Here is a 14,554-nt window from a genome sequence, read left to right as displayed (position 1 = left end):
GTACTGATTTGCATCCCTTGGATGTTCGCAGGTGTTCAGTACGAAAAAAAAAATGAAATAGACATGTTCATTTTTGCATTCTGTTGTGTAAAAAAAAAAAGGCTTGCACTAATTTTCAGTTGGTAATGGCATGCAAAGACAAATACGCTGCTCAAGGGTGTAAAGTGCTTGTTTGACTACTGAGAAGACTCTTTTAAAACAGACGACATTCTGTTCAACACCAGCTTCACCATCTGGGACCAAGTGCACGAGGCGGTCGCACTGCAAGCACATGAAAGGAGGGCACTGTGACCTCAAGGTCAAGCTTGTACATCCATCAGTATGAAGTCTTGAATGGAAGCCCCAACCTACTAATTTGTATCAATGACCTTATGAAGGTGAGATGTCCCCGGATATAGATAGATAACCTGACTGAAGGTGCACTAAAGTTGTTTCTGACTTCATCCTTTTATGAGTCAAGTAATCTGCCTACCTCATGAAGTTTGAAAATGAAGAAGTGTCAACAGGGGATATTTGTTGCACACACACATTTGCTTTCAAGCTTGCGGATGGAAGTGAAATAATTGTTTGTTGAGTCATACCTGTTCTTAAGCCTGTTTTGGATTGTATTGGTTCATGTTTGCACCACATTTATTTGTCGTTTCAGCAAGGAATAATTAAGAGACAGATGTTGGTGCTCAGGTATGATGCCTTTAATTTCATCAAGTGCAAGAATGCTAAAAATTAGATTAAGTTCTCTAAACTGTTTTTATGTACTTAACATTTGTGCCACTGCTATAATGTTTTATACAAAACACTGTCTGTTGCCACCCGGTGATTCCAACAACATCTGGGTAGGCCCGCTTGCTGCCATGGGCCAACCGGATGGCTACACGCCACGTGACTGTGCCAACATATTGGTATTAAGATTTTATATTTATTTTATTTGGTGTATAAAAAACACTGTTATAATTGCCTAATAAAGATATAATTAAAGTTAGGATAATTTGTGACATCACAACTTGTTTCGTTTGTGAATTCTTTCCGGCCGTTTCCTCCGTTTGCTGTCACCTAAGGCTGGTACCCGAACAGGTGTGCGTTCGTGTACGGCACAGGACCTTCGGCAAGTTTTGGATATCGTTCTGAATTAATCGCGAATCGGCATTCTCAAAAGTTGATTGGTTATTTTTGTAGAGTGTTACGGAACGTGCCGGATAGTTATTTTCCAGTAACATTTCTTGGTTTAGTTGTAATTGCTGCTAATTGTGTTAATGAGCGGGCCCCGAACTAGGCATGCCTCGTGTGTTGGTTGCCGGTGATTCAATGTTGAAGGACCAAGCGCAGCCTTTTAAACTGAATCCTGGTGTGGTTGTCGAGGTCAGGTCCTTTAGTGGTGTCAGGATTGACAGTTGTTCTCCATGATCGCAGACAGTCTGCCTGGCAGCTTTGATGCGGTGCTCGTGAATGTTGGCACGGGGGATAGTGCCATCACGCGTCGTCAAATTTCGTCAGCTAGTGTAACGTTTCATGGAGAAAAACCCCGAGATCCAGGCAGCCTTCTTGGCCATCCTTCCGAGAAAAGTGAGCCTTCGGAAGAATGATTGGTGGGTGGACAGTGCCGAAGTGCTGCAACAGCACAGTGATGGGGCCAGGGCAACAAACTTGCAGGAATTCTGCCGCAAGGAAGGATATGGTTTCATCAACAGAAGCAGGCAGTCGTGGAGTGGGCTGCTTATGCTAAACAGTGTCCACTTGAACAAGAAAGGCAGCATAGTAGGTTGTTTTTTTTTTTTGTTTTTTTTTTAAATTTAGAAGCCATTTGACAGTCTGCATATTGGAGCCATAGCATTATTTAGGACAAGGAATTAGAATTAGAATCAACATGTATGCAGATAACGCTAAAAGATTGCTTTGCCTTAGGTTTTCGTGGCGACGCGTTTTCCACTAAAGTTTTCATATATGGGCAGGCGTTCAGAAACATCCTTTGATGCGGCCTTCATGGTGCTCTGGCCGGCCACGAGTAGGAGGCTGAGAATCAGGAGTGCAGTCGTGATGCAGGAGAGGAACGCTAGGAGCCGCGTTGTCAGTATGGACCCCAGGCCAAAGAGCTTGCAGAGTTCTGGAGCGGTAAGTACAATTTCCCTTCCCTTAGTTCTAGCGCTGGAGGAGGTCCACTCTGTGTGGGTGAAGAACAGGTGCAGGCCATGTGTTCCTTGACAACCACTGACACATGAACCACCAGCTGGGCCGCCGTTGTGCAGAGGGCGCCGAAACGTCTCTTGTGGCCATGGCGGCATTGACAACACTGTAAGAAGTAGGGGCTGTGTGCCGTGCACACAGTCTTCAGAGAACACCGAGCCCTCTCGGGGTGTCCAGCCGCCAGCAGTCGTGCCACTCGAGAGCAGAGGCTAAAAGGAGCAAAGCCCTCTGGGATGCCAACGATGCACTCCGACGACTGTGCTCCTACGCTTGTCGGGGGAGTGTGGGTGCACCAGATGGCTGGCACATGCGCTGCTGCCTGTGGTGCCTCTGTGCGTCCCTGCTCTTCTGTGGCGCAGTGCATCAACCCCCGTGAAGGTGTACCGGCCACAACCTGTCGCACCACTCGAAAGCAGAGGTGGAGAGGAACAAAGCCCTCTGAGATGCCGATGACGCAAAGGGGTGCCTGCACTTGTCGGGGGAGCTCGGGCTCGGACTTTTGGATGGCTCGTACATGTGGTGTTGGCTTTGAGTGTCCGTCTCTTTTAGGAGGCTCGTTTTTTTCTGGAAGAAGTAAAGGGCGTTCTAATGAAATCGTGGGTCAGAAGTCTCCAAGATGCATTTCTTGTAATGTACCAACGATACATGGTCAGGCTGGCACAGATGCTCCTGTCAGTGGTGCAGATGGGTGCCTTGCATACACTGTGGGTTGGGCAAATTAGCTGGAGGGGGCACTCTGGGTCTAGGCGTCACATTCAGTGACTACAGTTACCGACGGAATTATCGGACTCCGAAATTACGGACTTGCTTGTTATTCCGGACATCGACGGGGAACCGTTACTTCCCCGATTGAAGTAGTACATATTAACAACTAGTTTTGCGGACAGTTTGCGGCCCGAAAGTTCAATTTTCCGGACTAAAATGCGAGCGGCGGCCGCCAAAAAAACTGCCATTTTGAATTTTTCGCTGGCTTGACCGTGGGCTTGGCTTGATTTTGTAAGTGGATTTGAGTAGGCCGAATCAGCCGCTAGGTGTCCTAGAGTATGTTTTTGTTTTGTTTTTTTGTTTTGCTTTGCATCATCATCATCGTTTTCGTTTCTTTGTTCGGTCGATTTTCCATCTCCAATCAAAGCCAGTCGCCATTTGTAAAGTGTGGAGCACGCCCTCGCTGCGTCAGTACTATCGTCCTTTCACGCTCCGTCAACACATGCTTTCGACCTCATGGCCCCACCTCTTGCACCTCCGCCAGTTGCTCCGAAGAAGCGACGCTCTACAATGACGCTGGAGAAGAAAGCGGCGATTCTGAAGCTCCTGGATAATGGACGGAAGCAAGCCGACGTCGCGAAAGAGTTTCAGCTGCCCAAGCAGACGTTATCCGACTACGTGAAAAACAAGGAAAAGATTTTATCTGCACTTGAACGCTCGCACAACAAGCACCAAAAGAACGACCGAAAAGGGGAACATCCGGTTCTGGAGGAGGCCCTGCAACTTTGGCTTAAAGGAGTTCTTTCCAAGAACCTTCCAGTGTCTGGTGACGCACTCAAACAAAAAGCAGAGACTCTTGCTCTGAAAATGGACATAGAGAACTTCAAGTTCACCGACGGATGGTTGCGTGGCTTTAAGAAGCGACACGGAATTTTGTTTAAGAAAGTGTGCGGAGAGAGTGGAGCCGTCGACCAGACCACTGTCGCGGACTATCGCTTAAACAAGCTCAAGGCGTTACTGCAAAAGTTTGCGCCCGAAGATGTGTTCAACTGTGACGAAACCGGCCTTTTTTTTAAAATGCTACCGGACCGGTCTCTGTGCTTTGACGGTGACTCTTGCAAAGGAGGAAAAAACAGTAAGGATAGAATCACCGTCATGGTGGGGGCGAACGCGGTGGGCACCGAGAAGTTGCCGCTCCTCATCATCGGGAAGGCGAAAAACCCCAGGTGTTTCAAAGGCATGAAAAAACTTTCTGTCGGTGGCAAGGAAGTCCAACTCGTCGTTGTCGGCTCGACAAGCGATTCGAGGAGTTTCAAACATACAGGTCAGGTTGCCGTGTGGTATTCCAGCAATACCAAGGCGTGAATTACGCACCTGTTGTTCGAGGACTACTTGCGCCGTCTGGACAGGGTGTTCGAGCATCAGAAACGACGTGTGGTGATCTTTGTGGATAACTGTGGAGCCCACGGCGCTGTGGACAACCTCAAAGCCATCCGACTTGAATTTTTGCCCCCTAACACTACGAGTGTTCTCCAGCCAATGGACCAGGGCATCATTCAGAATGTCAAGGTCCACTACCGCGCTCGACTGCTGCGCCGCACGGTCCTCTGCTTAGACAATGGGAAGCGTTATGCTGTGGACCTCCATGCGGCAGTCAAGATGTTGACGGATGCGTGGATCGCCGTTCGGCCATCGACAATTGCCAACTGCTTCAACCACGCAGGTTTCTGTGCCAGTGTAGAGTCACTAGCTGACAACGCAAGTCTGGACCATCAAGAGGCCGAGGACATCGCCGCAGCAGCGGATGTCGACGAGTCTCTGTTCGCCGACCTGCGCGACAGTGGAATGGACATTCCTGATGCTGCTACATTCAGTGCGTTCGCGGATCTTGACAGCAACCTCGAACTGTGCGCGGAGCTTACGGACGAGGAAATCGTGCGCCAAGTCCTCGGACAACCTGAAGAAGACTCGGATTCTGACGACGACGATCACCACGCGCAGCCGTCGACAGCGGACATAACGAGCGCGTTAACCTTGCTGTCCAATGTGTACAGCGAGAATATGACGCTGGCGCAGATGCAAGCGGACGTGATCTCCCGCAGGCGGAAGATGAAACAAGGTACCCTTGATGACTCTTTCAAGTCCACCTAGGCTCAATAAAGCCAAATTTTGTGATCCGAGGATTTTTCGGACTGCTTTATTTATCGGACGTTTTTTCGGTTCTCACGAAGTCCGCAAAATCGGTCGGCGACTGTACAGCGAGTTTCAATTGAGCTATAAGCTGTGGCTAGCTGACGAATTCACTCCCATGAGAATTGGTCACTCAAAAATATTTGTCTAGTTGCAAAAGTCCTACATCTAAAGACTCTTTCTCTTATAGACGTATCACTTTTGAGTACTGCCGTGGTGGGAAGTCTCGATTTAGAGGAAACGGAATTCGAAGCAGGCAGACGTATCTTGCGACAGGATGCCTACGCAAGATGTCCGATGAGAGGATCCGCATGACGAGATGCAGCATCGACTTTTCACGCGCCAGCCCGATGTTTGAGAGGCTTCACATTCAACCATGTAACCTTTCCTTTGCTTAATTAAACTGATCTGTACGACACCTTAGTCGTCACATGGTGTCAGAAGTCGCCACACACGTGACAGAAGGAGCGCCGGGACTCAAGTAGAGCCCATTGAGCGAACGTGAGGCAACTGACCCCCCTGAAGCCAACGCCGACAATTCACGATGGCAGACAACGGACTCCGACCACCGAAGCCTCTGGAGGTTTCATCGCAGTTTCCGGATACGTGGGTCGACTGGCTCCAAGTGTACAACTGGTATGCCAGTGCAGTTCAGATGCACAAGAAGACGGCGGAGGTCCAGGTCGTAAACTTTATGACAGTAATTGGTCCGGAAGCACAGAGCATCTACAGAACGTTCTCGCTCACCGAAGAAGAAAAGACGTTGAAGCAGAAGTTCAGAGCATTTCACACCGAAAATGAACCTGGCGTACGAGAGGTACAAATTAAACGAGATGGGGCAGGAACGAGAGACCTTCACTGAGTTTTTGACAGCAGCAAGACTGTAGGCCAAGAAATGCCAATACAGTGATTTGACGGATGAGCTCCTACATTGTGGGTATAGCAAATGACGACGTCTCAGAAAAACTACTCTGAGATCCGGCAATCGACCTGGAGAAGACTATCCACATATGCAAAGCCAGCAAGCAAGCTATGCAACAGCTGAAAAAAATCACTGCGAAGGAAACAGACAAAGCTGGACACAACAGCTTGCCACCGTTTTACTGGTTCCCGACATGCCACATTTTAGTCAAAAGTAAGCAAACGTAAAACCAATGTATTCCAAGTGTCCCAGCTGGTGCCTCTGTCGTGCAATCATGCTCCCATGCACATGAGGGCAACTTCGGCAGGCCTGCAGTTGCGCGTGCTTTGTCACCTGAGTGGAGACAACGGCTGTTTGGTTGAAACCGAAACCACGCCACTCCTCTCCGTCAGCAATTGATTCCCAAAATTGTATGCTAAATGTAACTTTCGAGCATACGACAAAAAACAGTCTAGCGGCACGTGCTTGCTAGGCCGGCAAACAAGGTACAAGCTAAACACACAAAAAAAAAAATCTGAGCGCATTAATACAAGACATTGCGAGCCAGGAACAAAAAGATCTTGGAGAGCTTTGTGCAACGACTGAACTCGAGACAAACAAGCGCGCTGTGCAGGTTTAGCGTGCAGACATTGCCTTTTTTGCTCCAGATCATTTTTCTTCACCAACTTTCTTTCACGGCATATTTTTTACGTACCGGGGTCCCCCTCGAAAGGGGGCGCACTGACAGAAACCTAGGTAATCAATACTTCGACCCAGCAGTCTTTAGGTTAAAGAAGAATTTTTTTTAATAAAGTATGATTTAAACAAGGACAGAAACGTTGATGAACAAGCGGTGGTACCTAGTTTCATTTTAGAAAGTGCCATATCTGCATCGACGTGGGGACGGCAACACCCGACGTCGCGCGACCACGGTGACTGGAAGGCAGGGACCAAATATAGTTTTCCCACGGCCGTTGCTTTCTGGAGCGAGTGCTTCAGCTCACAAAGTAACTCCGCCACGTAAAAACGTGGTTTCGTTTCACAGCATGACGGCATGGCTGGTACCCGGCACGCTAGCATCAGAGCGTCCGCACACACCCGCATCTATCGTTGAAAATATTTAAAAAAAGACGTGCGACGACACCCACGAGGCGACGGGAGCGCGAAACGCGAGACGGTGGGAGAACCATGCAAGACCGGATGGGCAATGAATGCAAAGTACTTTGTGTCGGGCGACCGTGTGCGCCACATAACACACGCATTCTCAATTACGATGCTCAGTTTAGTTTCAGTTTTGAAAGGCGACCGAAATTGTTTTTTTGGCGCAGGCTTGGCACAGATTACCCACATTTTGGCAAAATGTAGCAGGATGTAACAGGGTGAGCCCCTTGGCGCAGTTTGGCGCAATTGGCGCAGCAATTACATCACTGTAATACGGCTCCTGACGACACACCCAGCGAATCGCCGGGTGTGTCGTCAGGAGCCAAAAACTTCCTAAAACTGCATTCTTTTAAAAACGGCGATGGCTGTTGTTCTTTTGCATCTACCAAGCTTCTAATTTCGTGGATAAATATTCGAGCTATAAATCAATTTATAATGTCTATGCGGGCTGAATGTGTATTTTTGGACTCATTGAAAATTTGCAGGAGGGATATCTCAGCATCTACAGCAGTCAGAAATATAACCTTGCTTGAAATGTGTTGCTAAATGTGTGAAGCATACAATGTTGAGAGCAGATTTTTTAATACAAGTCTAGAAAATTTTTTATTTGATCTTTCGTTTTATTACTTTTTAGGCATGCATTCAGCACTGAACTTCAATATATTGTAGAATTGCTAATAATGGGTTTATCTTAAAAGTACTTCCAACATTGTATTCTTTACACTTCGTAGTATCTGGCCATGTGTTAGAAAGGATATTTTGTTGAGCAGATTTTTCCCTATCATTCCTCCAAACAAAGGCAGGCAAGTTTTAATTATCTTCAAGACAATTCTACTGAATGAAGAAATTACCAGATATATGAAATCAGCACAAAAAGCTCCAAGACAAGTATTCCCTCTTAAAGCAAATGGAAGATTTAGTTGAAGTGTCCTGGTTGGACTGTAACAATAGAAAAAAATTCCAGCAATCAGCTCTTGTTTGTAGTATTTCAGTCTACCTTAATGAGGCAGTTCACAAAACATTTTCCAGGGTCGCTAAACTCGTAAAGCATAACTTTGTGTCCGAAAGTTGCGGAACGCGCTAATTGGACTCTCGCGACGCTGACGTCGCGCCGAGCGAGGTGTCAATCATTCAAAGCAAAGTTCATCGAGGCGCGCGTGCGGCGCGTGAGGGGCGCGAGGAGCCCGCTGATTGAAAGGCTTCGCCGATGATGTAGCGCCCATTTGTCCCTACATCCCTACGCCAAGCTAAAATAATGCTTTACAGATTGTCCCTAGGTGACCTGCTGACGCTCAAAATCCCTCCGAAGTTTGTGTTAAAAAGAAACCTCGTTTGTCGAAGTTGTCGCTGACGTCAAAGTGACGTTTCCGAACTTTGCGAGAGCCGTAGTTTGAGCTCGAGATCTTCGCTTCGGATCGAGGCGAAGTTAAACTTTGTCAACATGGCGGTGCCGTACGCTGCGGCCGAGCTTATCTTCCGCCACCGTCGGCGTCGCTACTGAGACCACCGGGGACGCCTTTCAACTCCCCGACGACGACTTTCGGCGACAGTGCCGGCTATTGAAAGCCGTTGTGCGTTGACTCTGCGACGAGCTTCGTTCGCCGCCTCGGACCGTGGAACAACGAGTTCTCTGCGCGCTCCGGTTCTTCGGAACCGGTAGCTTTCAAGGCATGGTGGCGACTGACGAGCACCTGTCAGTCTCCCACATGACTGTGAACCGGGCTGTCAGAGTTTTTGCGGCTGCCATCGCTTTCTTTTTTTTTTTTTTCTGTAATATCCGAAGAGGTACTAATAAGCTGGTATACAATTCAGAATGTTGGAAAACAAACAAGAACCGGGGTAATTCTTGGGTAGGGTCGAGTCTCCCGGCAGCCGGCAGAATTATTTCCCCGAAATTCTACTGGCAGCGTCACTCATTGGCGGTCAAATCAGTTCATCGAACGACATGTCATCGACAGATCGTTTCATCGGCACGCGATGTAATCACATGAAAGAGATTGTCTTCCGTTAGAGGTATATACACATTAAGCATTTTCCCACCTTTAAACATGTAAGTGGGGTGTCCCATAACTAACACCCTAATAAGTGCAGCGATGGACCTTATAAAAGAAATGTAAACTTCACACCTTTAAAAGTGTGTGATTTTTTAAACACGTTTCTTGAAACGTATGATAATGTTTACACCTTTTTATAAAGATGTAAAACTACAATACCCCTTCTCGTCAGGCACGTAGCCAAGGGGAGAGGGGGGGGGGCATAAGGCCTGGCCTTCCCGCCCGCCCCCCCCCCCCCCCCCCCCCCCCCGAAATTTTTTATTTTGCTGGGGCCTCCTCTCCTCCCTCCCCCTCATAAGGCACTTTGTCATCGGTGCCCCCCCCCCCCCCCCCCCCCTTTAAACGAAAATCTGGCTACGTGCCTGCTTCTCCTCAAGGTGTAATTACCACAGTGCATTTCTTTTTTGGGGTGTACACAGTGGCCCGGGACCCATTAATGACTGAACAAATAAATTACACAAACGAGTCGCCGAAACAGCACGTTGCTTCTTGGCGAGTGTCGAGGCAATATCGTCCGAAAACCGGCTTCAATATTGGCCGGATGTACGGTTTTGCGCATCGTCCCTACATCCGGCAGGTATGGGTGTACCGATGCAAATAAACGATTTATGTCTAATAGCACTGGCACCACTGATTTCTTAGGAGGCTAGATCGTGGATAGAGGCCTGTATTGCTGGGGTCGAGCGGCACCACCGGCAGTCATCGCTTGACACAACTCAATTTTATTACGTTAGTAGGTTGTTCTTTACCATGAAACTTCTATCATGTTTCCGCAAATAACAGTTAGTATTGTGGGCAAGAATATTAAACGCGTAAGAATACCAATCTTGTTTAACTAAATGTTGTGTGGTTGAGGGTCCAGGGCTACTTTGTTGGGCGTTAACTGTTATGTGTTTAATGAGACAAGGGCTACCGAGAATTATTGTGGAGTCATCTGTGATATCGGAGTCATCAAAGCTCAGCAAACGATAAGTTAGAATGCCTTTACTGGGGATTTTCGCATCGTTTTGACCGCTTGTACATAGTGCTTCATAGTGAAAGCTTTTTCTTTCAACTCCTGTGAGGGCTTCCGTGACAAACTGAAACTCGGAGCGTGCCGTTCAGTCGCTCGACGTGCCATTTATTTAGCAACCGAAGCAAGCGAAGTCGGTAAAGTCAATCGTGCTCCGGCCAATTTTTTTTTAATCGATGTTCAAACGCTTGACGAATGTCTATTTGATCTCCAAGAACCCGACAATCATCGCAGCACGTCATAAAATGCTCGCCCTCGAGCCCCGCGTACAAGCTTCCAATTTTTGCATGTTTCTTCCTTAGACTTGCGTGCATTGCCTCATGATGTAAAAGGCCAAAGCAACAAGGACGAAAACGAAGGGAGAACTAGACAGGACGCGGCATATTGCCTGTCGTCAAGCAATGGCCGCCGGTGAGGCCAGTGACGGGCTCCCAATTCGCGATACAGACTTGCACTGTGAGAGTTCTAATGCATTCCACCCGCCGAGTGCTGCACGGAGAACAGGCCCCGAACGAATTTGCCGAATGCACCCAGTGCAGAATGATGCTGTCGCCATAGGTGTTGTAGAAAAGTACCGACCTCAAACCGAAACTAGCGCCTTTTTGTTCGACGTGATGGGTGGGAAAGCGAGAGTGCAGTCGCTGCCATCGTTTAAACGTTGGTTGCTGCAACGTATGAACTTACATTTGCAATGACTTCCACTTAAGCAACTCGGCTGTCAGAGATATCTACAGACGGCGTAAGTTTCCGAAACCAGTTGACTACAAAACAGCATACGCTTGAGGAAATTGATGGCACTGTACGCGCAAGAGCTTGCTTCGTTTTAAGCATAATATTATGAGTGAACCACTGAAAGGATACGGCTTAAATCTAGTTCTTTGGAACAGCTAGCAGTACGTTTCGTAAGACTTTTTATTTCCCTGGCATTGAGAACGAGAGCTTTCTCAAAACAAAATATGACGGGGCGAGATAGCTGCCGTTCGAATATGACTTTGCTTGAGTCTCGGGCAACGTCTCCGTGTTTAGCCTTCCCGGACGCTGAGTGAATGCGTCGCAGGCTTCTGCTGTGGGAGCTTTGTCGAAAAATGTTCCACTTTTCACCCATACACAAATGATGCTAGATCTTGCGGCCCATGTGGTTGTCCTGGACCTTTCATTACACACTGGTAGGTTTCAGCGTCTGTACGGCTACAAAACGACTCAAATTTCGCAAATAAAAGACGGGCCGTCGATTCCTCCCTTCGTGAAATATCAGACGCTTACAATTCAAGCTCGCGTTTGAGTTTGTGGCCCGCGGGACGCGATTTCGAGCAGAAAACCAACTTTTTCTTTCAGTTCCGCTGTGCGAATGCCTCATCGTAGCAGACGAACTCTCGTCGTCTGCTCTCGCTCCTCGCCTGGGCGAGGCATGACGGGATTGTCGGTGCTAGAGAGCCCAAAGACGACCTACAGCGAGCGGCGTGAACGCTCGCCTCCCCACGCTGTCTCGTGCTCTCGTGCACCGCCTAGGGATCGCGGGGGATTTTTCGTCAAACGTTGCGAAGTTGAGCGCGCGCAGGGAGGAGGAAACTTTGCGGCATTCTTTTGGTCGCTCCCCCCGCTATGTCAAAAAGCGAAGAATGTTTTGCTCCACGAGTTTAGCTACCCAGAGGTATTATTTTTTTGATGACACATATTGTAATGTAACGGTGATGGATAAGGATCTTAATGAAATGAATATTCTTGCGCAGCTGCTACCAAACTGTACAATTCTGCTATGCTCTTGGCACGTGGATAAGTATCAGCACCAAAGACTTTTGGAACTTCGTTATGGCAGAGTCAACAAGCAAGCCGTTAAGTCTCTCGTACCAAAACTAGTTTTCTGTTATGATGACAATATATACCAGGAACTCCTGGAAGAGCTTAAAAATGAACTGCAAAAAGAGCTTGAAAGTGAAAAGCAAAAAAAACTCGGCTTTCTTGAGTTTTATTATAAGAACTGGCACAACTGTGGGCAGATGTGAATGCATGCATACCGTCATAACATCTATACATTTGGGAATAACACTAACAACAGAATGGAAAGCCACAATCAAAAGATAAAGCAGTTTATGCACCAGCGTATGCATTTAGTTGATGATGTCAAAGCCTTGGTTCAATATGTAAACCATGATACTTTATCTGTTAGCTTTGCACAGTTCCAAGAAACCATGCTGTGCCTTGACCCACAAAAAATTGATGCATTTCGTATTAAGGTATCTACTAACTGCCCAGGATATCCTAGCAACCTAATTTATAAGGAGTATGAAGCTTATTCAAATGGAAATTTTGCATATTGTCTGAGTAATGGACAGCATACAGTCAATAGTCAGACCAATTGTTACATTTTTTCAAAAGATCTAATTAGCTGTACATGCACATTCCAGAATCAGTTCAGGCTTCCTTGTAGACATCTTAGCTGGTAGATATAATCTTCCAGTGGATCTTTTGTATCTCAAATGTGTTGCATTTTGGTGGTTAAAATCTGGCTTTGTTGAGACTGATGTAGATGCTGCTCAGGCAATAGAGCAAAAAATTACTTTGAATGTATCAACGATAGGAAATCCCAAACTCGACACGATGGAATCAAAGTATAATTACGCTTTCAGTGAGCTCTCAGAATCATGCAAGAGCATAGCAAACACTTTGGCTGGCTGTGGTCAATCTGAGGTGCTGAAAAAGTTATCTGAAATAAAAGTTTTCTTAATAACCTCATGACCTATCCTAGGAATCAGACTTCCAAAACAGTATTCAATCAAGATAAACCACAGGATGTGAAGCAGGCTCATTGCAAAGATGAAGACCAGCCAAACATAGAAGGGGCATATGATAGTAAGGATGTCATTGTAGAGAGCCTTGCTAGTATTCCAAGCATTAAAAGGGAGGAAATTCGCAATTTGAGCACTACGAGCATATGCGATTAAAGCAGCATTTTGTGGACCACGATTATTGCGAAAGTTTAGACATTAATACAAGCTCTTCGCACATAATTACTCTCTCTCCAAAACCAAAGTTTCAAAATGAAAAAAAAAAAAATGCTGAATTTTCACATATTGTTGTAGATCTGACCTGTGACGCAGTATTGGATAAAGACATCTTGATTGTTCTATTGAATAAGTCGCCCCGTGGTAGGCCCAGTAAAAGAAAGAAGACATCTAAACTGTCGGTATTGCCAAGCATGAAGTCTGGTAATAGTAGCACCAACTATAACATGCTCTGTTGAGAGCGTGCAGCACGTAATATTATGCAGCATGATTTATTGTGTGTGCAAGGCATTGAATGGTTAAATGATAATGTGGTAAATAAGGCAATGCAAGGCATTGAATGGTTAAATGATAATGTGATCAATGAGGCAAAATCCCTTATTCATACACAGTTTTATTATGCTAAGGGACTATAGGATGTTCTTTTTGGCCCAAAATTGTTTAAAAAGCAAAATAAATTTGTCCAGATTCATCATATTCTAGATCATGAACACTGGGTGACTTGAAAATTATGGGGCTCCAAACAATTCAGTATTTTTATTTGACTCCTTCTTAGAAAAAGCATCAGTTTGGTTTCTCAGGTCTTAAATATCACGGGATTGGATTTACATCAGCTCACTGCTTATGTTATGCCTATGCAGTGCCACATGAGCACATATGAATATGGGGTATATTCTATAGCCATTGCACATTGCATTGCATCTGGACAGGATCCATGTTCTCAAAATTTTGACCAGGGTTCTATGCGAGGCTACTTATGATGATGGTGAAGTGCTACACTTCCCTATTACAACTTCATGTGTGCCTAGAAGAAGCCTAGAAAAGTTTGTCATGCTGACAGGACACAAGTGCTAGATACCAGTGAACATACGTAATAGAGGCTGCGTTCTTTTAAATATGAAGTGTAACAAAAAGTTGTGCCTCTAAATGTTTGATTTACCAATCACAACTATCAATTGTTTTGTCCTTCAAAATAGAAAATCGTGAATTAATGTTCATGATAAGGATGAATATAAAAGAATTCCCCCTAGACATTATTCAGCTTTAAATTTAGCTACAGCAGCAAATGATCAAGGATTGCCCGAGCCTCTACCTTTAAATTATTTTATTAATTTGCAAGAACCTGCCTGGATTTTCTCCAGGTACAGCCTACATTTATTTAGGCACAAGACTCTGTGAACATATACTAACTTTTATACATATAACTGGATAGCTAAGTTCGACGTTTGAGAAAAGGTACATGGAAGTGACGTAATGGAAAGGAGGATTGTATCCTAGCAACACTCACGTTGCGGCTCTGCCCTCTTTGACGCCTCTACGTCCATCGCAAACTTGACGCCTGCCACCCGTT

At 46.2% G+C, this 14,554-nt stretch overlaps 1 protein-coding gene and 1 pseudogene across 1 annotated transcript; both read left to right on the top strand.

The window, feature by feature from the left end:
* Window positions 1–3,264: 3,264 nt before the first annotated feature.
* LOC115316253 (tigger transposable element-derived protein 4) lies at window positions 3,265–5,388 on the top strand. The gene is given in 2 exon segments (XM_040214223.3): window positions 3,265–5,002; window positions 5,264–5,388. Coding segments are annotated over 2 exon segments (1,728 nt in total). The 5' UTR covers window positions 3,265–3,399.
* Window positions 5,389–5,617: 229 nt separating this feature from the next.
* Window positions 5,618–14,078, top strand: LOC120843006 (annotated as a pseudogene).
* The last annotated feature ends 476 nt before the right edge of the window (window positions 14,079–14,554 follow it).

The sequence above is a fragment of the Ixodes scapularis genome, unplaced genomic scaffold (genome assembly GCF_016920785.2).
Source record: "Ixodes scapularis isolate PalLabHiFi unplaced genomic scaffold, ASM1692078v2 ptg000324l_1___fragment_1__unscaffolded, whole genome shotgun sequence".
Lineage (NCBI taxonomy): Eukaryota > Metazoa > Arthropoda > Arachnida > Ixodida > Ixodidae > Ixodes > Ixodes scapularis.
The sequence above is the reverse complement of the archived record's forward strand: the minus strand, read 5'-3'. Positions and strand labels throughout refer to the sequence as shown.